Here is a 24897-nt window from a genome sequence, read left to right as displayed (position 1 = left end):
CATGAAGTTCCTGCGGTAAGGCAGACAGGAAATGTCCCCAAAGCTGGGGACCGAGGGGGAGAGAGAAAGAGAGAGAGGGCAGTTCGTCTTGTATTCTGTTTCCATGGGTTACCCTTGTTTTCAAGCCGTGTCTCTATCATTTGCTCTTTCTGATTCACCAGGGACCAGCTGGTAGTTAACAAAACTCTGCATTCCAAGTTCTGGCCCCTGCTCTACACCTGACAGTATGCTTGATTTGGGCAAGTGGTTCCTTCAGATCTCTACATTGTACAATGGACACATCCCTACCTAATGCCCTGCCTAGCCCCAGCACTGCCATGAGACTCAAATGACATCATGTGCATGACAATAATTAGGAAGTCATCTTCATCAAGCTAAAGGACTGAAAAAACCAAACATTTCACTCAAGGTGGGGTGGGGCTTCATTAGCTGCTCAGGTTGTCATGGCCTCCTATTCTTCTGGAACAGACAGAACCAATTGGACGCTGGCTGCGTTTATGGCATGTGTGGGGCCATCCAAAGGGAACTTTTACAAAGGGATTCAGAGTCATGGGAGGAACCCAAGGTGTGCTGGAGGCTGATGCAGTTAGGAGGGCACTAAGGACAGAGCTGTGTGACCATGACTCAGGGTATATCTCTCACCTACAGAAGGCACTTGAGAGATGCTCGGACTTTACACATTCTTCTATCCCTGCCCCACGTCCTCTACCTCCTCATCCTACATTCAGCCAAAGCTCACTCTCTAAGACTTTTCTACTTCCTCCTTTGGGCTTTGTGTTCCCGGTTCACACCATCCCTTTTCTTCCCTTTAGCTAGTTTCAGCCAAATGTTTTTGGAAAAAACAACTTAAATCATCCCCCAGAAGCTATGATAGCAGGCAGCAAAGAAACAGCCTCCTCCCAGCCCCTCAAACAGAAGGAAGCAGTCTACCAACATCGGTCCATGAGAAAGCCAATGGTGTTCTGGGTGGGATAATTTTCATCTTGAGGTATGTTTCATGAGACATCTTGGTCTCCTCTCCACAGGATGGTGGAAGTGCCCTCTAATGCCAAGTACCTTTCCCATCTCCCCAAATACACCAATTTCATTGTGTCATGAGAACCGTCACAATTCATGTATGGCTTCAAAGTTGCTGAAAAATGTTGTCCAGTCTTTCTTTCTTGGCACTCTGTTCTTCAACGCTCTACTTCATTGCCACCAACAGTACTACCGGTCAGTGCCAGATCCTTTGCACCCTTCATTGGCCCTATCTGAGCCAGATTTTCCAAAATTCTCCAGTCTGTCCCCTTCATCTCTGACATCTACCCAGGCTGAGCTCCCTGCATCTCCCTCCTGATCAAAAACCACACCTTGTCCTCCATCCAGCCATCAAGGTCGTCTTTAAAACAAGTTAGACTTTTCCCCCAACAGTCTTTACCATTGCCCATTACACTTAGAATTGCATACACCCAGGTGACCCCAGCTGTGTTGGTCCCCTGACAACTGCGGACACATCCCTTAGCTCTCTCCCTTTAAGCTGCTTTTGCCCCTGTAGCAGCTTTCTTTCAGAAACATATCACCATCTTTCTACCTCAGGGTCTCTCCACACACTGTTACTTTGCTTCTTCTCTTTCAGTCCCTTGTGGACTGACTTGTTTGCATATTTCCAGATTTTAAGTTAACTCTTCACTGACACAGGAACCTGCTTCTCCCACCCCCACCCCCACCCCGGTTGTAACTCTGAATCATAGCATTCAACTCATTTCCTTCAGAATACCTATAATTGTTTTTTAAGTTGTACTTATTGTCTATCTCCCAGCAGACTCTGCGCTCTTCCACAGTTTGTCTTATTCTACAGTTTGAAAGCAGCCTTCACCTCAGCATCCAGCTTGTAGTAAGCTGTCGATAAGTGTTTATTGAATGAATAAATAAACACAGAGATCAATGTTTGAATACTTCCAATCAATATCTCATCAGGCAAAAAGGGACATTGCTAAGTAGGCTTGATCATTACAGTGTTTTTCGACCGAGCCAAGATCTGTCCCTTGTAAACAGTGGGTCTTGGTTCTGCATTGGGAAGTGATAGTAAGTTACCAGCCCCACGATCTCCTAGCTATCTTGCTCTTCTCTAAATCTCACATCCACAGCTTCTCAATAACTCATAAGAGACAGCTTCTGATCCATACGCAGCCTATGACTGTGGGTACCCCTATTTAAAATGTGTCTCGAGTCTCATTATGGTCATGCTCTCCTATATTCCCAGTATCCAAGAGGCTAAGACAGAGCAATCATGGATTTGAGGCAAGCCTGGGCTACATTTCAAGTTTTAAGCTAGGCTAGACTGTACAGAGACATTGGTCTAATGACAACAACATACAAGCAGCAACTGCAACAAAATAAAATAGTGCCGCTCTAAGAACAGAACAAAATATTTGGCATGCGCTCTGAACAAAATAAAGAACAAGACTGTTCCTTTCCATAATTAGAATAACTTAATTCAGGGTTAGGAAGATGGCTCAGTGGGTAAAAGCTCTTGCTGATAGGCCTGAGGTCATGAGTTCAATCCCCAGGACCCACATGTGGAAGAAGAGAACTGATTTCTAAAGGTTATCCTCTGACTGCCACATGTGTACTGTGCAATGCTCATGTATACATACAACAGCCTCTGACTGCCACATGTGCACCGTGCAATGTTCACGAATGCACACACAAATAAATAAAATGGACTATAGAAATAAAGAATTGTGTATTAGAGAGAATGTAAGGGGCAGTTTATAAGTTTGTGAGCATAGCTAACATTATTTCAACTCTGAAAGTCACTGGGGGAAGCTTGGAGGAGTAGAAAGAATATTATTTCAACTATGAAGTTATAACAGAGATTGAACTATCAGGTTCACATTCAAGCTCTATTCTTATGAGTTGTGAGAACTTAGTAATTTCTCCTGAGTTTTCTTCATCCATTCTTCTACCTGCCACCCATTCACCTACCTATCTCCTTACATACCTATCCATTCATCCAACCATCCATCCACCTACCCATCCACCCAACCATCCATTCACCTACCTATCTACCCAACCACCCATATACCCATCCATCTACCCACAAAACCAATCATCCATCCATCTATCCATTCACCCACACACCCAGCCAGCCAGCCAGCCAGCCAGCCAGCCAGCCAACCAACCAACCAGCCAACCAACCATCCAACCCACCCACCCACCCATCCATCCATCTATCCATCCATCCATCCATCCATCCATCCATCCACCCACCCAACCAACCAACCATTCAACCCACTCATCTATCTACCCATCCACTCATCTATACACCCACCCAACCATCCGTCCAGCTACCCATCTACCTGCCTAGACACCCACCTAGCCATCCAGCCATCCATACTTCCATTCATCCATTCACTTGCTGTTGGCTAAATGTCTGTCCTATAAAATAATTATAGGAGTAACCTCATAGGCAAGTAAATCAAATGAGCTTTGAAACAAAACGAGACACTTCACATTTCATGTTATGGTTTCCCAAATAGAAGTGAATGGTTCGAGTGGAAGTTCCACTCATGCCCTTAGTTCAGGCACAGAGTTCAAGGAACCCATGAAGCAGGAGAGGAGGCTTTAGTGAGCTCTAACTGAAACAGCATTTCCTCTAATTTTGGATTCAGTGCATAGCAGTATAACATGAACCCATGCCTTTGTCGCCAAAAGAAATCAGATACTTTCCTATCGCTTCATAGTCATGGTGGCGGATATCTCAAAGGATCATATAAGTGCATCTCCACTTTGAGATTATGGTAGTTGCTGCTGCTAGACCTAGCCATTGCATGTGTTAAGATGTATTACTACACAATAATATCTTTGTATAACAATATAATTGGTTTATTTGGCAACCCAAATTATTTGAGGCATTAAAAATAGGCTCAGGAGCTATGGGTTTCATCAGAGGCCCATGGCACAAGACTCCCACAGGGTTAAGAAAATATTTTGCAGAGTATGGGAGTCTGACACAAAATGACACCCGTGGTTACCAGCTGCTTCAGCCTGCCCCATCCTGTTGCCGGAGAGAAGCACAGGTCAGTACTTGGAATCCAATTCTTAAAAGGGGTCACAGTGGAAGAGAAGAGCCTTCGGGGGAGGCCACTGAGCAAGGATGGAGAACAGCTGGTGAGTTAGATAACACATTTCTTCAACCAGTTTGGGGGTAGGGACGCCCGGACAAGAACGTCTGCCTTACTAAGCAGGAAGTCACCAGAAACACCCTTCCTTTCAGACTGCCTGGCTTTTATTATTCCTATAAACACAGCCCTATCTTGGAACCCTTTATCTAAGTTCCCTCTCATCACTGTCTTTTCCACTCCACGAAGAGAGCCTTCTTTGCAGTTTGTATAATTGCTTACCAAAGGCTCACTCACCATGTATCAGACAGCTTCATGGGAAAGAACGAGATGAAATAACCTGGCCACTCCTCTCACTGTGGTTTGAATGTGTCCTCCAAAAGTCCATGTGTCAATAGCAGAACCCCCAATATCCACATGTGATTAGTAGTTGAAGGTGGGGACCTTTGGAGATCATTAGGACTAGATGACACTGGGGCTGGAGAGATGGTTCTTGCAGAAGATGTAGTAGGTTCAATTCCGAGCACTCACATGGTAGCATGTGACAATCTGTAACCCCAGTTCCAGGGAATCTGATGCCCTCTCCAGATCTGCACAGACACTGCACACACATGGTCCACAGACATATATGCAGGCAAGGACCACTACCCATAAACAAAAATAAATCTTCTCTACAAAAGGATGGCATTGGTGACTTTCTACAAAGAAGCGGGTATCTGAGCTGCACCCGCTTTTCTTGCCATGGCATGCCTGATGTTAAGATATGGTAAGAAGACCCTCACTGAATGCCACAACCATGCCAAATAAACTTCCATTCTTTATAGCTCGATCTAGGTATTTTGTTATAGAAAAAAAAAAAAAAAAAAAAGCAGATTAAAATACCACTCAGGGCACACATGGTCCGAATAGGGCTGTGTGGGCCTAACAGGGCCTAACACATTCCAAGTTTTGGCAAGCAGAATCCACTTCCTAAAATTTGTTACAAAGCCTCTTTCATTGTTCTTTCTGGATGTCCCAAAGGCACCCAAAACCCAAAAGCAACTTAAAGTCATCTCTAATGGGCTGCCAACTCTTCAGTATTATTCCTTAATAAGCGACCTCATCCCCTTCTTCCTTTCCACGCTCATGGCCGGAACACAGTTTGGGTCTTCATCATCCAGCGGGCTTACAACAGTAAATAAGTCCATTTGCATCTTCCCTTTCCACTCTTGACTAGAAGCAACATCATTTCCATCCCTGTGATACTGTGAGAGCCTCCTGCAGGCTTTCTCCTTCCACAGGGCCAGTCAGTCCCCCACAGACCAGCCATTACTTAGAAATTCAAATTCAATCATCTTGCTTCCCTTCTAAAGCTCTCCCAGGCTTTGAGAGTAAAATCTAATGTCTTCCCATAGCCTAGGGGGTCCTGTCAGAAGAACTTCCTTCTACAGCCCGCTGACACTCTCCTGGATCCCTCGTACCCTCTGTCACACTTAGATTTCTCTTTACACTGACTAGGTTGTCCTCCTGTGAGTGAGTGTTTGCAGTGGCTCTCAGCTCTCTTAGCAAAGTACACACCCAGCCATGGCGGCTGCAGGGGGTGGGGGTGGGGTGGGGTGGAGTGGGGGATGCTCTCAAGAAGTCTTGTTTGTCTTGGGAAGAACTTACTCTAACCCCTGCCCCGTAACTGTTTATCCCCCCCTTAACATTGCACCATTGTTCTATCATCTGCGAATTGGGAATGAACAATACGCCTCACTTTGTCAAGTTACGGTAAGGATTAAAGGGATACAGAGCTGTATGTGCTGTGCTGAAGTTTCAGCTATCATTTTAATGTAAAAAGGATACCTATTTGCTACATGTTTATTATCTTCCCTGTTTACTGCCAACAGCCATATTTTCAAACATGGCTGGCCCCTGAATATAAATACAAGAAATAACCAGTGTGAGCCAATGGCTGGCCTTGTAATCAGTCACTTTACCCACTTTATCTTGAGTGATCTTTCTGGAACACACCGGGGTTAGGTATGCTTCTAAACCTCTTGCCTGCTCCCTGAATCCTCAGTCTTGGCCTTCCCACCAAGCTCAGCTGAAATCCCTGAGATGAGTCATAGATGCAGGTCGGGGGGTGGGGGTGGGGGTGGGGGGCAAGCTATGGGATCCAGGGCCTTTGCAACCTGCCTCACTTAGCACCCCTGAACTTGGCAAGGCTCTCTCCTGGAACAGCAGGTCAAGGAAGACTCGCTGATCTTTTTGAACATACGGAGCTTCTGGGCAAGTGTTTATTTTAAAAAAGCAAGGTTTGAAAAGTCTGAAAGTGACCATCGGGATAAACCTACCCACCTTTGCCTGCCTCATTAAGCCCTTCGCCATCTGGTCCTGCGAACTCATTTCTGGACAATCCCCAGCCAGGGTAAGTGGCTTGTGGCTCAGAGACTCATTCAACATCCCACTTGCGAGCAAGCTGGATGCTCTCCAGAACTCCCTAGTCTGCCGTCTTCAGTAAGCTTCAAGACACCACCCAAGCATCATGTCCCTGCCCTGGAGCCTTCTGGGTCCTCCTGTGTGATGATGACACCCTTCCTAGGGGCATCCAAGCCCTTCTGTCATGGCCCTCCTAGATGGAACAGCAGGCTCCCTGGAGAATGTGTGTTTTCCTTCCCATCTTTCCAGGAGAGCAGCAGTTGGCAAGCCACTACCAGTGGGCCACATCTTGACTGTGTTTGAATAGTCTGTGAGCCAAGACTGATTTTTACCTTTTTATATGACTTGAAAATTGGGTGTGTGTGAGAATAATTCATGATGAATAAAAATGAGAAGGAATTCAGGTATTGGTGTCCACAATATTTCATAGCGTCCTAACTCTGTGGGTTTATTTATGTACCAACCCCTGGCTTCATTCAGAGAACAACATGAGGTCAGTAGCTATGATTAAGAGATTAACCATAATTAAGAGATTAAGAGAAGTTTGAAAAGAGTAAAACATTAATAATCTGGCTCTTTACAAAAAAAAGTTTGAAGTCTGTATAACAGCATGGCTGTTGGGCTAAAAATAGTGCCAAGTTCCCCGACCACTAACTTCTCTGAAGAAAGCAATAATTGAGCAGAGGAACTAATACAAAAACCAGCTACTGTTGAAACTCTAAGCCCCAAACAAGAGTCTCCATTAAACCCGCCCCATCAGGGCTCGGACCCTGCAGAAGAGGAGGCAGAGAGCATAAGGACCAGAGGGGATGAAGGCCATCCGGGAACATGAACAGGATTGATGCACACTCAGACACTCAGAGATGGAGGCAGCGTGCACACAGGACCTGCACTGGTGTGTACCACACGGGGTCCTAGAGATGAAGGGAGAAGTAGATACAGGACCCCATCTCTAGCCCAGAAGCTGTCTCAAATGATAACCACTTGAAAATGAAAATTTAGTTTCCCCCAAAGGAGTCTCACTGGGGAAACGATCGACTCTTCAAAGCAGGCCATGCGTCCAGCACTAGATGACCAACAAAAAACAAACTCAGTCTTATCTTTGGAAGTTTCTTGCCTCATAATATTGTGGCAGGGCTTTAAATATGTGTGTGTGTGTGTGTGTGTGTGTGTGTGTGTGTGTACGTGTGTGTGTGTGTGTATGTATATAATGTTTACATTGTAGGTCTTTTGCTTATATATTGTGGCTCCCTAGTTGATGTTTTATGGGGTTCCTGCGAATGACGGGAGGGTATCTGTTTCTTGTACATTTTTAGGGGGCTCTTTTTCTTCTGTTTGTTTAGTGCTATTCCGATGTATTAGCTCTTGTTTTATCTTATTATGCTTTATTTTATTATTATCTCTTAGAAGTCTGTTTTTGAATGAGAGAAAGAAAGGTGGTGGACCTGGAGGGGGGCACTGGAGGAGTAGAGGGAGGGAGAGGCAACTGTCAGCCTGATATATTATGCAAGGGGCAGGAGAAAACTATCTTTAGTAACACAGGCAGGGAATCAGCTACGGTAACATGAATATCAGCAAATTAGTATTCCATGAAGATAATATCATAAGAAAATGTGTGAGTCTATCAGATCAAGCAACCTACCCCCTACGTCTCTTGTTCCCCTGTAAATAAACTAGATCCATGATTCCAACCAACTGTCCCCATGGTGGCTCTGAGGCTTCTCAGTTTTCATATGCCTGCACACATTAAAGGAAGTCATCAGGAAACCTTGAGGGAAGTGAGATGACATCATGCTTTGATAGATGACATCATGCTGTACTGACTACATGCTATTATAGTCAAGGATTGGTCAGTGTGGCTCCACCATCATTCTCCCCTGGGGAATCCAGCCTCAGGACCTGCTGGGGGCAATCACGACGTGTTTGGCTTCCTTCTGATTGGATCGAATGTTAATGCCTATTCTGAAGGCAGCAAATGCTACATTAAACAAGTGTATGTGTGATCTGGTGTGAAAAGGTGAGTTGGACACATTTCCATCTTTTCTCCTGTTGATCTGAATGGAAAGCTCTAGAGACCAAGGCAGAAGGTATTAGATGTAGCCTAGGTCAAGCCAAAGCATATTCAGAGAGAGGCAGCAAAGGGCACACATTTGAGGGAGCAGACAAAGCTCTTTCGGAACGGACTTGACTTAGTTGAGCTGCCATGTTACCTAAGAATGAGCATCTGCCACTCCCTGACGCAGAGAAAACTCCTTCGAGGTTGCCTTCAGTACATGACCACTTGCCAACACAACATACCAGAGAACTGTCCTGTCTTCATTAGTGATCACAACACACAACAGTGGTTATAGCCAGCATGTACACAGGTCGTCTACACTCCATATTATCTCATGAATTCAGACAACAGCACTGTGATAGAAGCAGGCTCTTTATGAATGAATGGAAAGACAAGGCACAGAAAGACCACTTGCCCAAGTACTCACATCTGCTATATAGCAGCTTCCATCCACTGACCTGCCTCAGGGACTGTGCATGTAACCCTTCTAGAGCACTCTGGGGCTCTAGCTCCAGGATTATCATGTAACTCCCAATATTTCTGTCCACAAAATCCCTGGTTCCCTTACTTGAGCTTACGCACATACAACCTTGCAGCCAACTGTACCTAACTAGGGTAGGTTTCAGGATCAACGCTGCACAGAAGAAAACTTGGAGAGAGTATATCTGGTGTGTGAATTGGCTCTAGAATAGAAGGTTCTAGAAAGTTTTCTATATCCTAGGATAAAATGCAAATCAACTATTGTTACACAACCTGAAAATTAGTTATGAGAGTCTTGTATAGATTCTTGATTGAGATACAGGTTCTTGAGATTCTGAATATAGCCTGAAGAATGGTGAGACTTTCAAAAGTATGTCTAGGTACTAATGCCTTTGAGCAAACGGGAAAGAAGAGGAGGAACAGGTCAGGCACCATAGTTGGAGCACAATGGAACTCACTTGCTTTTACTGAAGCATGAATTCAAATCACTTTGAGGCCTGTTCGAAACACAGGCTGAAGGCTAGAGATGGCTTAGTGGTGAAGATCCCTGTCTGTTTTTGTAAAGGGCCCAGGTTAGATTCCAGCACACACATGGCAGCTCACAGCTACCTGTTAACTCCAGTCCCAAGGGACCTGACACCGCCTTCTAGCCTCCAAGGCCTCTGCATGCATACAGCACACAGATACAAATCCAGACAGAATATCCATACGCATGAATTAAATACAATAAAATAAACTCAAAATTGCCTGCTGTTCTGTGTGACAAGACTTTTCCTGGAGAAAAGTTACGTACCTGTCTACTCACCCCAGGGAAGCAGCCCATGACAGATTCAAGTACAAATAACACCAAATTCCAACTTGCTGAACTGTAAGTTTTTTTCGGGGTCACTCACTTCCAGGAGCAGAAATGACTCAAAGACAGCAGCAACACCAAAGCCCGCCCCAGCATGAGTGACAGCTCACCATGTTGGGGACCTGAAGCTCACTGCATAGCCTGCAGGCAGCTCAGCAGGTTGGAAAATTCTCTTTCTAGGGCCCTCAGGTAATCTAAATCTCTTTCAGACCGCTTGGCTGGTCTCCGCCCCTTTCAGGCAGCGGGTCTGGCCTCAGAGCCTTCTTTGCAGCTTGCTTTGTCTGAAAGTCCTGTAGCTCGTTTTCAGTCTGGTAGGAAGGGGCCTAGTGAATCTGGTCAGCTTCAGGGACTTCCTAAAGCTATTTCGAGTTGTTTACCTTCCTGATTAAGGAACTTCCCAGCAGGATGGAACATTTTCAATCTTGTATACAAATCCAGCCTTACTCCCTTCCCACCTCCAGAGTCTCTGATTTAGTAATTCTATGTTGGGTCCAAGAATTTACATTTCTAGCAAATTCCTGGGTGATGATGCACTGATGGTTCACACACCATACTTTAAGAAACACTGACCTACAACAAAAAGCTCTTCCTTCTAGAATCTGGATGTTGTTAGATCAACCACAGAAAAAGCAGTCACATAGGTTTCCATGGCCAAAGACACCTCCCATACAGGCAACACAAGCAGTCTGGCTATCGCTGTGAAGAGCCGGAAGAGTAAATACCATCTAACCCAGAAGCTGAAGAGAAGGGATCCTTGACAAATCAGCTATTAAGAAAAGGGGAAAGGGGACTGGAGAGATGGCTCAGCGGTTAAGAGCACTGACTGCTCTTCCAGAGGTCCTGAGTTCAATTCCCAGCAACCACATGGTGGCTCACAACCATCTGTAATGGGATCTGATGCCCTCTTCTGGTGTGGCTGAAAACAGGTATAGTATACTCATATAAATAGAATAAATAAATCCTAAAAAAGAAAGGTTAAGGGAATGTATGGTAACCAGAACTGGGAAAATATTGCTGTTAAGTACAGAATACTTTTATTCACAATGTGATCCTCCAAGACCCTTCCTTACTCTATTCAATAGACACTTCTTAATCTCTAACTGCATAGCAGATACTGCACTAGGTCTTGGGACTGGAAGAGAGAACATTCATGAAGGCTATTTACAGGCCCAAATGCCAAGAACAATATTAGCAAGAAATGAATGGCTAAGAAACCACACCGGGCATCAGACAGCAATTGAGATGGTGACTCAGAAACTCTGTTCACAACCAAAGATTCTCTCCTCCATCACTTATAAACAGCTGGTCTTATCTTATCGATTGGAGCCTTGCCTGCCTCACACAGGATAGGAAGAACACTGAGACCCAGTGTCTGTGGGGACTGACTGTCCACAGCTGTGGTTAAAAACCCAGATCCTAGACCCCGGTCACATAAGTTCTAAATCCTTTGCTATTTGCAAGCTAGGAACCTAACCAAAGCTCTCCGAGCCTCAATTTTCTCATCTATAATCATCATAACAACTGAAGTCCTTGCCTCATATGGTGACTGAGAATCAACAGAAAATAAGGCATGTAAATTGCTTTGCACAAACCCTTCCATGATAACTACTCGGAAGATAGCAGTTATGATTGCTTTCCCCGGCTTTCTAAGTGGGCTCCATCATTACACTTGTCCTGTGTTAATCCACCCTTGCATGTCAGATGTGTGTAAAGGTAAAATTCCCCAGCTAGTCTACAGATGACAAAAAAAAAAAAAAAAAGGCTAGATAGAATCATAACCGAAACTGGAAAGGCAATAAACATCGCAGGAAGACTGTACTCTGAGGTCAGCGGGTCGCACTGCCAAGTAGAACTGGGCTGTCACGTCACAGTTGTGACCTGTGTCCTGGCTGTGGCTAGTGGAGACTACACAATCATTTTGTGGTTGTGCATCTGCATGTCAACTGAATTAAATCAGGGTTTAGAGTTGTGTGAGTGTGAAAGGGGGGGCATATCTACCCTCAACAGATAAAAAGAACTGAAGAATCAATCCTATGAGCCAGTGTCTGAGAAAATAAATGCCCTCGGTAGAGGGCTATCGGTTGTATTTAATCCACAGGCAACCCCAGGACCCAACTATGGCAGCCAAACAAATAAAGAATAATCTGTGTTCACAGACCCAAACACAAACACCTTTCATATACTCATGTGTCAGAAGTAGTGGGAGTTCGGTTTAGCAGGGGGGCAGGGGGGAGTTAAATTAACTTCATAAACTAATGCACATAATTAAAAACATTCACTGCTATATTAATCTAAACACAGGTACACGGTAGAACATAATGAAGAAAATAAGCCATGTAACATTTTAAAGCTCAGCATAAATTTGGAGGCAAATACTGTCTTCAGAAGGTACGCTGTACTCGAAAAGTCGCATTGTAGACCAGTGCTTCTTAACCCTCCTTACGCTGTGACCTTTAACACAGTTCCTCACATTATGGTGACCCCGTAAAATTATCTTCATTACTACTTCATAACTATAATTTTGCTACTGTTACGAATTGCAATATAGATACAGGATATCTGTCACGTGACCCCTGAGAAAGGGTCATTCAACAGGTTGAGAACAGTGCCCCAAGGGAAATCACTTGCTGCCTTTTTAATTAGGGAACTAACTTTCAGGGGACGTCTCCAGAAGCACCAGTATGGCCAAAAGAATGCAGAAATAGACACTGGGAGGCCTTTTAAGCTTCGAAGGCTTTGGTGTTAGGAAGGTTTTGTCACTGATCATAGCTTCTTCATCTGGAAATGGGATACTTTTCACAGAACTGACCTACCAGGCTTGCTGAAGGAGCATCATTTAGGGAGGAATATCAGTTAGTCGTTCTATTGTTGGGGTTAAACAGTATGGCCAAAAAACAAGCTGCTGAGGAAAGGGTTTGTTTAAAATACACTTTCACCTCATCATTTACCACTGAAGAGAGTCAGGGCAGGAAGCTGGCTGTAGGAGCTGATGCAGGCCATAGCACCATAGCGGAGTGTTGCTTGCTGGATTCTTCAGCCTGTTTTCTTATAGAACCCACGACTAGCAGTCAGGGATGGTTCCACCCACAATAGGCTGAGTCCTCTCCCATCAAACATTAATTAAGAAAATGCCCTAAAGGCTTGGAGGCTTACAGTCTAATCATATGGAGGTCATTTTTCAATTGAGGTTCCCTCCTCTCAGATGACTTGAACTTGTGTTAAGTTGTCATAAAACTCTCTAGGAGAGGGCATGTTGCCCAGATGCACATCAGGGGCCTCATAGAGTGGGCATGCAGAGACTGGACATCATGTGCATTTGGGGTCTGCAGCTAATGGATGATCTCTGTGAATGCATACTGAAATGTGGTGGCAAGGCAAGAAAGAGGAGGAGGAGGAGAATGCCTTGTGTGTTGAGTGCACACGTTGCACAAACATCTCAGAAATTAATCTTCAGCAGGGAAGAGACTGAGCACTTGGGAGACAAGAGACCCAAGAGATGGGCAAACGCTGCCTGGTTAGTTCTGTCGTTACCACGGGTTGATAGAAGATGGGCAGGACAGGTACCAGCTGGCAAGAGAGGGGAAGGGAGAAGGCAAGCAAATCTAGATGCTTGAGCTTTGGCAGCCTGTGAATCGCTGATGAAAAGAAGAGAAGAAAGAAGGTTGGGGTGGGAAAGCCTGTGTTTGCTAGGAATGGCTGTTGCAGTCTGCTGGGGCTCCCTCTATGGAGTGCTTCAGGTCCAACTCCTGTTTCAACACTCCTCTCAGAAACAGATTTAAGACCCGAAAATGAAATGCAACCGAATGACAACATTCTCGCGAGTGACAGCCGAGGCCACACTGATCCCATGAACCCATTAAATGGGGTTGCAACCTGCTATTGTCTCCTCACTGGGACAATTGGTGGCACCCAGCCTAGCTCATGGCTCACACAAGCAGGCATCAAGCAAGTATCTGTTGAGTTAAGTATCTTATCTGCCTATTTAATTGGTTAGAAAATTGTGGCTTTTTCATCAAAACTACCACCTTTTTTTTCTTTCATTCAAACGTTCTTAAAATGAAATCCCATTAAAGCTTTTAATGCATTCCAAGAGCAAAGACTTAAATGAAAAAAAAAATAGAAAAGAAAAGGAAAAGCAAACTCCCAGTTCCCACCTGTGCAGCCATGACAAGCTATTGTTTGAACCCGAGTATATCATTTAACTTGGATGACAAGCTCAGAGGGTAGAGACCCCATCTTTCAGAACACACAGCTCTGAGCGCCCTGGGAATTCTCAATAAATAACAGCAGCCAGAAACGCTGTACAGGGACCTGCTTTAATTATTTATTTTTCCCCATTCCAGATTTTTGGCAGCATGTGTTTATCCCTTGCTTGATTTCCAAGGGGCAGCTCCCTCCAAGGAGCCCTCAAGAAGAAGGATAAACAGCTCTAGACTAATCCTGCCCCTCCCCATCCCGGTGCAAGTAGAAACACCTGATTGAGCCAAAAACTGGATTCTGAGTGCAGTCGGGATGCCTGCTGGGTTTGGAAGGAAACCGAGTCCTCCAGTACCCAATAGGTAGATGCAGTCAAGAGAAATGTTTTGGCTCTGCACATTGACACAGCTGTCAGATGGCTAAGCTTGGACTTCCGTGGTAGTTACCTGCTGTGGGCCTCAGAGCTGCTGCTGCTAACCCCACAGGCAAACTGCCGAACACTTAGTGATGCAAAGTAAAAATGGGGGGGAGAGGGGTGTTTCAAGTCTTTCAACAGAGAAGTAAAAAGGCAGAGATTTGGCAAACTTTAGCCACTAGATTATGAAGATATATAAAGGAAGACCTTAAGCATTAAGTCTTACGCTTGCAGCAAGGCTAAACCATTGAGGGGGGAAACAACCTGTGCTTTGTGTATGCGTTAATTTATACTAGTAGTGAAATAAAATGGCAATGTGCTTGCCCTAGCAGAGAAGAAGCGAGTAACCGGAAGTCTTTTTCTCCATGAATAATAAGACTAATATTTGGTAAGGTGTGCTTTGCAGAGAAAGGGCTGGAGGGGAGTGTCTTTCTACCCGCATATCAATATACCATAGAGCAAATGTTTCAGGCACCCTGGCACACATTGAATGTACATGCAACAGTTCTCCACTCTGAGACTTTCCCCCTTCCTCCGCTGGTTCATTTTACAGCAAAACAATAGCAACTCCTGTAGCCCTCCGTTCCTGCTCTTTGAATTCTGTCCAGTGATTAAGGAGGCTCTCAGCAGGCTTCCCTCTCAGGAGCCATATGCAGAGTTACTTGCCAGTAGCCTTGGGAGGGCAAAGGCCTCTGCAGAAGTACACAAAGCCTCCATAATCCCCATCGGCTAGACCCTCTTGAACTGTCGCTTTATTTTCCGGTCAAAGAACTGTCAATCTCAAAATTTCAAGCTGTGTCTGCCCTGTGAGCCCTGAGGGAAAACCTGTGTCTTTTGCCTGGTTTCCGCACAGCTCAAGGGTGGTGCCAGAGAGCCCCGCAATCTAGTCTGGAAATCTGCAGCCCAGAAACTGCCTGGAGCACCCCAACACTTTACACCTCCCCCGGCTCCTCTTTTCAGGGCGAGGCTTTGTACAACAGAAGCTGCCTCCCGCCTCCTCGGGTTCTCTCCGCCAGGTTGAGACCACAGCCACCATCCGCCAGCCACAGCCCCGCCCCCTCGCACTGGGTCAGGCTGGGCGGTCTGCGAGCGGCTTTTGCTCGGTAGCATTTATTAACCAGTAAGGAGCAGGCCACAACTCTACAGACCACATCACATAGGATGCAGCCAAAAGACTGGGGGGGGGGGGGAGTTGCGGGGGGGGGAGGCACAAAGGCCGAGCGGGGTGTGGCGGCGAGTCCTTTAGGTTCGTTAGTTTTAGGTGAGGGCATCAGTAACAGTTAGCTCAAACGGTCAAGCCCACATGTCCACTGAGACTCCAGTCTGGAGAAGCGGTTAGGAACAGAGGGTGGCGTGGGGGAAAGCTCAGTCCCAAACAAGCGCCTGCATTTTGTACTAAAAGGAATGAGAGGCAGCCACTAGAGTTTTGAACCTCCCTCCAATCCTCCCTGTTACCCAGCCACCCTTTCTACACGCTCCCTTTGGGGACCCCAGGCTGTGATTTAGAGTAGCCCGCAGTCTCCGCTAGTCAGTGGCGATGTGAACCTGAGTCTTGGTAAATGTCACTCAAGTCTCCATCTGAGCCCCGGGGGCAGGACTTACGCAGTTGTGCTCAGTCGCCTGAAAGTCCCAGCTGCAGCTCCTGGCGCGCGCCTGGATCTCACTCATCCTGAAGAGGCAGAGAGCCGTGGTGGCGGGGGAGCGCCTCTCCTGGCCCTCTCCAGTGGCCGCGCTGAACACGCCGGCCCAGATGTCCACAGCCTCCACCAGGCTGGAGGAAAGCAGCAGGCGGCGACCGTCGGGGTGGCCGTGGCCGCAGTCGAGGGCCGCCTGGCCCTGGAATAGCACCTCCGTGCTCTGCGCGATGCGCGCCATGCTGGGCCAGCCGGTGGCAGCGCCACTCGTGTAGTTGTAGGGATAGTAGGGGAAGTAGACACTGCCGTTCCAGAGAAAGGCGTCCACGAAGTGCAGGCTGCCCGCACTACCGCGCAGTTTCAGGCGGCCCAGCTCCTGCGTGGCCAGACTGCGCCCCTCCGTGTTCTTGAGCGCGATGGCCGTGTCGTGATCGGAAGCCGCGGGGTTGCAGCGGTTCGCGGTCTCCGGCTCCGGCAGCACGTAGGTGGCGGCTACCGCCAGGTACCAGAGGTCGGTGCCGCTCGCGCGGTACACCACACCGGCCGTCGAGCCCTGCGGGTGACAAGACACCACCTCTGTGCCGTTGCGCAGGGAGCTGCGGTTCAGGTTGCCCAGGGGCCGCACCTCGCAGGCGCCCCGGTCGAAGGTCCAGCCCGTGAGCAGCAGCCCCTCGAGGCCGGTCGCCCCCTCGCGGTAGGGCAGCAGCAGCTTGCTGAAGCTGCTCCCGGGCCGGGGCCGCGCGGGGGGCGCCAACGAGACGGGCTCCGTGCAGTTGCCCGCTTGGTCCCGGTATAGGCGGGAGAGCCTGTTCTTCAGGCTGTAGTCCAGCTGGTCCAGGCAACTGCCGCTCGCCACGAACACGCCGTCCGCCCGGCTCGCCGCGATGGCTCCGATGGCTTGCTCAGATCGCCACACCGGCTCGTCCGCGCCCCGGGCGGGCGCCGCCAGCGCCAGCAGATAGGCAATTAGGGGCAGCGGTGCGGCGGGGTACGGGGGGCGCGGTGGCGCCTTCCTCCGGGAGACCTCCATGGGGCTAGGGGGGCCGCCCCCGGGCAGGGCGCGCGGCGGCTCGGGCGGCTCAGGCGCGCGGCGACGGAGACGCGGGCGGCGGCGGCGGCGGTGGCGGCTCCTGCGCGCGCTCTGGCTCCCGCAGCCGCCCCATCCCCGCGGCTCGGCCGGGAAGGAGTGCAGGGAGGACGGCGCGCGGCGGGCTCGCTCCGGCAGCCTGTGCCGCGGCGGCAAGCCCTGCGCGCTCCGGAGACGCTTCCTCTTCGTCCGCCTTCGCCGGAGAGTTCCTCTGTGCCGCGCGGGCGCTCGCGGGGAGGCGCGGAGGGGAAGGGAGGGGACGGGCGGAGGGGAGCGAGGCGGGCGGGGAGGGCTGGAGAGGTTGGGTGCGCTTGTGCGTTTCACTTTCCCATTGTGAAAGTGGGATGCAACTGGCCCCTTCCTCATCCTCTTCCTCCTCCGCCCTCCGCCTCTCGCCCGCCCTCCCTCCACGCCCATCTCCCCTCCCTTCTTGATTCGGTGAGATCGGGAGGAGGGAGGTCTCGTAATTTGGGTTACTGTGTAGGTGGCCTCTTTCATCTATTCATAACAAAGCTGAGCCGCCTGCCGCGGCCGCGGTGGCTGCCACCATCGCCCCTTGCTCGCCCCGGATTCCCCCGGCGCCGGAACCGCGCACCGAGCTGGCTCCCGCGCTCTCCAGCCCGTGGGGCTGCTTCAACGCCCGGGTTTTGTTTACGAGAGCAGCCCCGGGCAAACGCGAGGCTCGCGGAGCCAGGACCCAGGGTCGAATGGGTTGCCGCGGAGGCCCGGGGCTCGAGCCCCTGGGAGACTGCCAGGGCGGCTGACAGGTGTGGAGCGGCGGGAGGGAGGCCTCAGAGATGCGCCGGGGAGCTGCGGCCAAGCCAGAGATGGCTGAGGGGGACCAAGGCGCCCCTGTGACAGGGGGTGGGTTTCCCTGGGTCAGAGTGAGGTGGGAGAAAGGCGCCGCACACTCTCATTGTGGACAATCCCTCGGGCCAGAGCTCTCATATTTGAAAAGGCTCCCTAGTCTCCCTTGGCAACGGACTCCCAGGCTCTCAGATCTAGCATTTAGAAAGTTCTGCTCACTATCTAACCCTAACGACAAAAGCTAACGTTTATTGAGAACTTGCTACGTTCTGGGCGTAGTTCTAAATGCACCATGTCGATTTGGGTTCACGTAATGCTCAGGACATCGGTATTAGTGAGTTTTACTATCCCTACTCCGTTTTTGAAAATGGTCTCCCGAGAAGCTATGGAACCCGCCAGCTATGGCACTACTGTTAGCAAATAGCACAGTAGAGATTCGAATCCACACCTCACACCACAGCCGCTTACAGGCTTCTTGCTAGTCCAGTGCCACCTGTGGCCGCTAAAACACTCTCCAGAGAATAAAGGGAAAAGTACGTTGGACTAAGCAGCTAGGGCTACCATGTTTCCCACTTCATCCAGGCAGCAACAGTTAGCTGGGTTGTCCCCCGCCCACCCCACCCCGCAAGCCACCGAGAATTTCTGGAACAGAAAATCACTGTGCTCTGGGGAGCAGGCAGGCTCTCGTTTTCTTAGAAGTGGGCTTCCCAGAGGCAAACCTTGGCGCCTCTAACTCTGTGGATAATGGAGAGGGAGCTAAGACCTTTATGGGTTCTTAAGAAATGGTCTGTATTCCTTCCTAGATCTTTTCCACACCGCGGACTACAAATGGTTTCTGTGTGCTCTTCCCTTCCTATCTCCAAGTCGGCCCAGCTCGGGATAGGAATCTGTATTTTTTTTTTTAAGGGGCATGTGCTGAATGAGCTTCCTCACAGGTCTTGCAGAGCCTGGCGCCTGCTGCAGGTTTTACACTTCCACAGAACTGCTTAGATCCTCCTCCCCAAGCCCCTGCCCCTGCTGCTGGGGGAGGGGGGACTTGGAAAGGCAGAAGGGAGGAGAAGGAAGTGGGCAAGAAGCCTGAAAGTCTAATCTAGTTGTGCAGCTAGTATTAGGTGTGAGTGTGACTCAGTGATAAGAGAGTTTGAACCAGGCCTTGACTTCCATCCTCTCCGATGTACACACTCGGGCACACTCACACATGTATGTACACACACACACACACACACACACACACCCCATTCCTTCAGCAGTGGCTTTTTAAAGCTAGGGTTCCATCTTTCCACGTGCAACCTCCTCTTTGGGGACTGGCTATTGTTGTTTCTACCTGCTGATGGGCAGTACCAGTGCTCTCAGATGTTAGATGGAAGTCACCTCTTCTGTAGTGACAGAAAGAAGAGGAGAGAGCAAGGAAGCAGAGAATATAGGCCTAGATTGATGTTAATATAGGCCTCTCAAGCAAAGCAAATCGAATGGCTTACTTGCTTAAGCGCCCCTCCCCATCTCCACCGCTTGGAATAGTTTAAGAATTTTTTTTTGCATTGCTCAAAATAGAAATTAAATAAACCAACAACCCTCTCACAAAGTACACTGACCCCTCTCCAACATAGTAGGGCACACATGCATCAGGTTCCCTATTGCTTCCCTGTGGCCGATTCTTCGTAAATGGGCTGTGGCGGTCCTATGAGTCCAGAGGCAGCATTCAATTCCATTTTGAAGATAGTCTTCCTTCGCTGGCGACCAAGCCATGTCCCTAAACCCCACAGTGTTGCTACAGACACTCGAAGACCACCTTGGAAGCCATTTGGATTAAGCATACGCGGTGGTATGGCACCTTGGTCCCTTCTCAACTCTTTGCTACTGCATTATGAAAAAGAAGAAACAACATCCTACAAAACAAATTATCAGCAAGGCATGGAAAGGGCTCTGATGGCCCCTGCATCTCCTTAGTTTGCGGAGACCATAAGCCCCATTCCGACAAGCAGGCTTTCTCTCTCCTCCTGGTTAATTGTGTGCAGACTCCTGTAGTGGAAGAAATCGGAATCCATGCTAACTTTTTGGCATGAAAAATGTAGGCGATTAAGAAACCGGGAAACAGGTTCTTTGCTGATCCTCCCCCATTTTGAGCAAATGCCTTCGCCCCTTCCCAATTTTCCTGTGTACTAAAGCTCCACCTTCAGGACACACATTCACATCTGAAAAGTGTGGGAAATATGAACAACTCTGAACAAATATTTGGGCATAGGGTCCGTGTTTCTTTAAAGGCTTTCTCTTAGACACACCCATCTTGGCAGAGGGTATGCAGCTCACCCAAGACAAGCTTCTGTCACCAACTGGCCGAGCCCATCCATCTTGTTGGGTGTCCCTTATGGCACATTCCAGAACTTCTTGTAACACAAATGGCTGAAAACCAAACAAAGGAAGGTGGTACAGATTCTGCTACAGACAGACCTGCTACCCCGGAAACGGGCGGTTCAGATGGGTTCTGAGCAGTTGTACGCACAGCCTTTGCTAGCTGGCAAAAGTCTTCATAATGAGAAAATATCCACTCCCTCAGGCACTGGAGGCAATCTGGGTTAACCAAGCCATCTACAATCAGGCTCATTTCTGCTGGACAGGGCTTTATAGATTCTGTGGTTTCCCGCTGAGACTTGGGACATTAAGAACTCTTCAGTAGGCAATTGGTCACAGTCACAAGATGGTTATCATTCACATTTCACTTTTCTGTTTTGTCTTTTCTTTTTAACTGGCCATGGTTTAAAAGGCTGGTTGGGTTGATAGGAGCTGGAAGCGACTGAGAATGTTATTTCTGATGGCCGACAGATTCTTTAGCACCCTTTCTATGTAGCTACCACACCCTGCACAGAATCGGGGCAACCCCATACAAAACACATCTGTTTGGCCTCCTTGAATTTCAGACAGGCCACTTCATTCTCTCCACAACTCTGTTCATGTCTATGTGGTCTTCAGGCTGAAGACCTTATCAAAGTTTCTGGCTCCCTTTGGTGACTGACAGGAAAGTGAATTGAGCTAGCTTCCTTCCTGGACTGCAGATTAGCAGATAGTTTGAAAGTACACTAGAGGAAGTATTGTTGTATAGTTTGAGTAGATGCTGAGAGATGAGTTGAACGGAGTTCAGCCAATAGGAAAAGTCGAATTCAGCACGGTCATGAGATATGGCCGAGGGGTCTAACTGTGGCTTCTGTCACTTCATCGATTGCCGGAGCTGAGTTGACGAAGCTGGCTGGCCAGGTGGGCCTGCCCTTCTTCCCCCAGCATTTTTGTCTTTATCCCTCTCACTACTGTATGATCCACAGACAAAGACCATGGGTCAAGGGGGAGCCACACTCACGTGTCGTAGCCTTTAAACAAATTCTCAAGGTATGGCTGAGGGAGTGCAGGACCTGGTCCTGGGTGTCACTCACATGGCCTTGGATGGATGGAGAGTACCCAGCGAGAGTACCCAGCGAGAGTACCCAGCGATGGTACCCAGCTGCTACTTCCTGTACGAAGGCTGGGAAGTATGATGGGGTCACCTCCAACAGTACAATTGTCAACTTTCTCGGTCATGACTTAGTAGAGTTACATTACATCTCGCTTCCCAGAAGAGTGACACTCACAGACAGAGCCGGGCCTTCCAAACCACAATTCTTCACTTAGACTCCCAACTGACCTTCTTTAAGTCATATAAGGGCCTATGGAGAGGGTGACAAATGCCAAGTCTTCTCAGAGGCTGTAGAATCTAAGACATTAATTACCTGGCACTTGGTGCTGTTACGGAAGCAGCGTCCTGAGATGGCTAAGCAAAAGAGAATCATCTGAGAATGGGGGCATTTTCTTGATTAATGATTGATGTGGAAAGGGCCAGCCTCCTGAGCCGTATGAGCAACCCAGTATGCGGTACATGCGGTACTCCTCTGTGGTCTCTGCTTCAGGTCCTGATCTCACTTCTCTTCATAAGGGACCTTAAGCTGTATGGTGACATCAACCCTTTCCTCCCCAGATTGCTTTTTGTCATGGTGTTTATTACAGCAATAGAAAGCAAACTAGAGCACAAACTCAGTAACATGAAGTTTCTTCAAACACTCGCTATGCCTATGGTGAAGAATCCGAGACTACCCTTGATTGACAGCAAAACACAGTTAAGTCATCAGCAACCATAGAGTTTTCTAGATCTGCAGGAAGTAAGCAAACTCATCATCTAATTACATCTCCAGCTTTGGGACACTTCTGCAACTTGGGTGGTATCTTAAAATTAAAATTAAATTTATTTAATTTAAAGTTAATTAAATTAATTGATTACATTAATTTTAAATTAAATTAATTGATTAAATTAATTTAAATTAAAATTAATTTTTATAAATAAAGACTTATTTTTGGAATCTGTGGCTATCCTTGCTTGTGTTTTTCTTATTGTTCCTTTGAAATGAAGCATGAAAAGGTTATTGAGGGTAAACACAAAATACTGGTCCCTTTTAGGGAAAAAAAAATCTTTTCATGTCCCTGCTCGGGCGGTCATGTCTCAGAGACTCGCTGTTAGCATAATCCTGGGTCCCCGAGTCCCTTGATAACTGGCAGGCGGCTTGGCACAAACTCATTCAACGAGAAGAGCTGCCATAAAGCAGCCTTCATATTAATAATAACCCAAACTCTTAAAATGAATAGCAGAAGATAAGATTAACAGACAGATATCTCCACAGTCACTTGTGCGTCCGCTTCCTCGAGATTCTGGTGGGGAGATTCTCACAGCTGACAATGAAGTGACTGGACCTTGTGGCGAGCAATCTGGCGGCTCAGCGGAGCTCGCCTGCTTATTCTGTCTTTGCCCTCTCTACAAAACATCGCTCCTGGGCCCGGGGGAAGCAACTGGAATGAGTTCTGAGTACGGGCGGTGGCTGTCTGGTGGCTGGGCATGTGGTCCTGGGGAAAAGGGGGAAAGCATTGTCATTATCCACGCTGGGGAAAATATTGAGGATGTGGTGGTTTCACACGCATTGCCAACACTAAGGCTCTCACGCACTAAATCCCAAATGTAAAGGCTGAACACTTTTTTTGCCCTTCTGCTCCTTTTGGCTTTCTCCCCTTTTTAATGTGTGTGGGTGGCTGGGGGTGGATGTGCGCATGCGTGTGCATGCAAATGAAGGTCAGAGGTCACCGTTGGTGTCTTCCTCCGGAAGCTATTTACTTATCTTTTGAGGCATGATTTCTCATAGGCTCTGAAGCCCACTTATCCAGCTGAACAGGCCGATCCGTGAGCCCGAAGGATTCACGTGTTTCCCATCCCTCTCGCCTAAGGCTTACATGCACCATCACACCCAGTCTTTAAATGGGTGCTGGCGATCCAAACTCGGGCCCCCAAGCTTGCATAGTAAGCATTTTCCTGATTGAGACATCTCCCAGTCCCTTAAAAATGTGTTATTGCATGTTTTGTTTATAAGTATTTGCTGTGTGTATATCGCACTATGTGTGTGCCTAGTGCCTGCAGAAGCCAGAAGAGGGCACTGGATCTCTAGCAACTATTGGAGCAAACATTTGTGAGCCACTATGTAGGTCTCGGGAACCAAACCTCGGTCTTCTACAAGAACAGCCATCTTTTCAGTCCTCCCCTCCCCGCTCCCTGCTTTTTAAAGATAGCATCTTGCTGTATAGCCTAGCCTGGCCCCCAAGTAGAAATTCTTCTGCCTTGACCTCTCCAGTGTAGGTATTAAAGGCACATGCAACCATGCCTGGCTTCTTTTTGTCTTGTCAAAAATCTTTTACTAAGATGTGACTTAAATCGAAAGAAAGGGGTGGGGAGATCTGTGCCTGTTTCCTGTATACAGCACCGTGAATTCATAGGTCAGGATATCCCCGGCACCTAACCTACCCCTACCTTCTCGAACTTCTTGCCCATCCGTGCTGCGCGGACTTCAGCTCTCCCTACCATCCCCCGCTCTTCCGGTCCCTCCCGTTCTGTACCAGAAGTCTGCATCTACGGACACAGCCCTTGCCTTTTGGCTTCAGCCAATGGGAGGCCCTGTAGGAGACCCCAGAGTGGAGAGCTGGGGTAAAGCTGTGCTCCTCACCCCCCCCCCCAGATCCCTACCTGCTAATCTGTAGACTAGCTGCAACCATGTCCTCTAAAAGGCCACTGGTTCCACGGGGTGTCCTCTCTCAGTGCCCTGGCTTACTCAGTGCCCCCAACCCTGCTCCTGTACCCCTTTTCCTCGGCAATACCTCAGCCACCACCTCACCCCTTTGATGCTTCCGGTCATATCACTTGCTTCCTGTCAGAATATAACCATCTACTTAACCTACCTCAGAGATGGATCCAGAAGAGATACGGGGCGTCCCTTCAGCAGGGACATTTGGCAAAGTGCATGTCCTTTATTTCCAAATGGTTGGTGCATCCAGATCTGGCACATTTCATTCTTTCTCCATGGCCTTTCCTAAACTAAATCCAGCCCATTGATAGAAACAAATGGAAACCCTACTGGGCAAGATTATTTTTTCCAGTTAAAACATAAAACTAAAAGTACTTAAAAGTGAATCTGGACTACCGGGGGCCAAGGGCTCAGGTGGGGGCACAGGCAGTTATGATCTCTGAAATACTGTCGAATGTTTGAAGTATATTTTCAAACAAGACACAAAACCGAACAGACAGCTTTTTTTCTTCTTCTTCTTTAGACAATTTCTCCCCCAAGTCTGAACTCCAGCTGTCACCTCGATATAGTCTAGAAATTTCATGTCTATTCATGGCTAGCAAAACAGAATTAGGAGGTGATCACCAGACTTCTTCACCTCCAGACCTGGGCTTAGTTCACCCCACCCAATATTTAAAGAGGTAAGTCGGACACTCTAGCCTCCTTCATTGCTCCAGCCACAA

At 48.0% G+C, this 24897-nt stretch overlaps 1 protein-coding gene across 1 annotated transcript in view; it reads right to left on the bottom strand.

Moving 5' to 3' along the window:
• Positions 1-17186, bottom strand: part of PLXNC1 (plexin C1) — a gene marked incomplete at its 3' end in the record, with an annotated part of 145967 nt that extends 128781 nt beyond the window's left edge. Inside the window, exon 1 of the mRNA XM_080935786.1 lies at positions 16110-17186. Within this exon, the coding sequence (XP_080791912.1) occupies positions 16110-17171 (1062 nt within the window). The 5' untranslated portion in view covers positions 17172-17186. The remainder of the gene's footprint in view (positions 1-16109) is intronic.
• Positions 17187-24897: the final 7711 nt, after the last annotated feature.

This window comes from Micromys minutus, assembly GCF_963924665.1.
Source record: "Micromys minutus genome assembly, chromosome: 22".
Taxonomy (NCBI): domain Eukaryota; kingdom Metazoa; phylum Chordata; class Mammalia; order Rodentia; family Muridae; genus Micromys; species Micromys minutus.
Note: the sequence above shows the minus strand (reverse complement) of the source record. Positions and strands in the feature narration are given on the sequence as shown.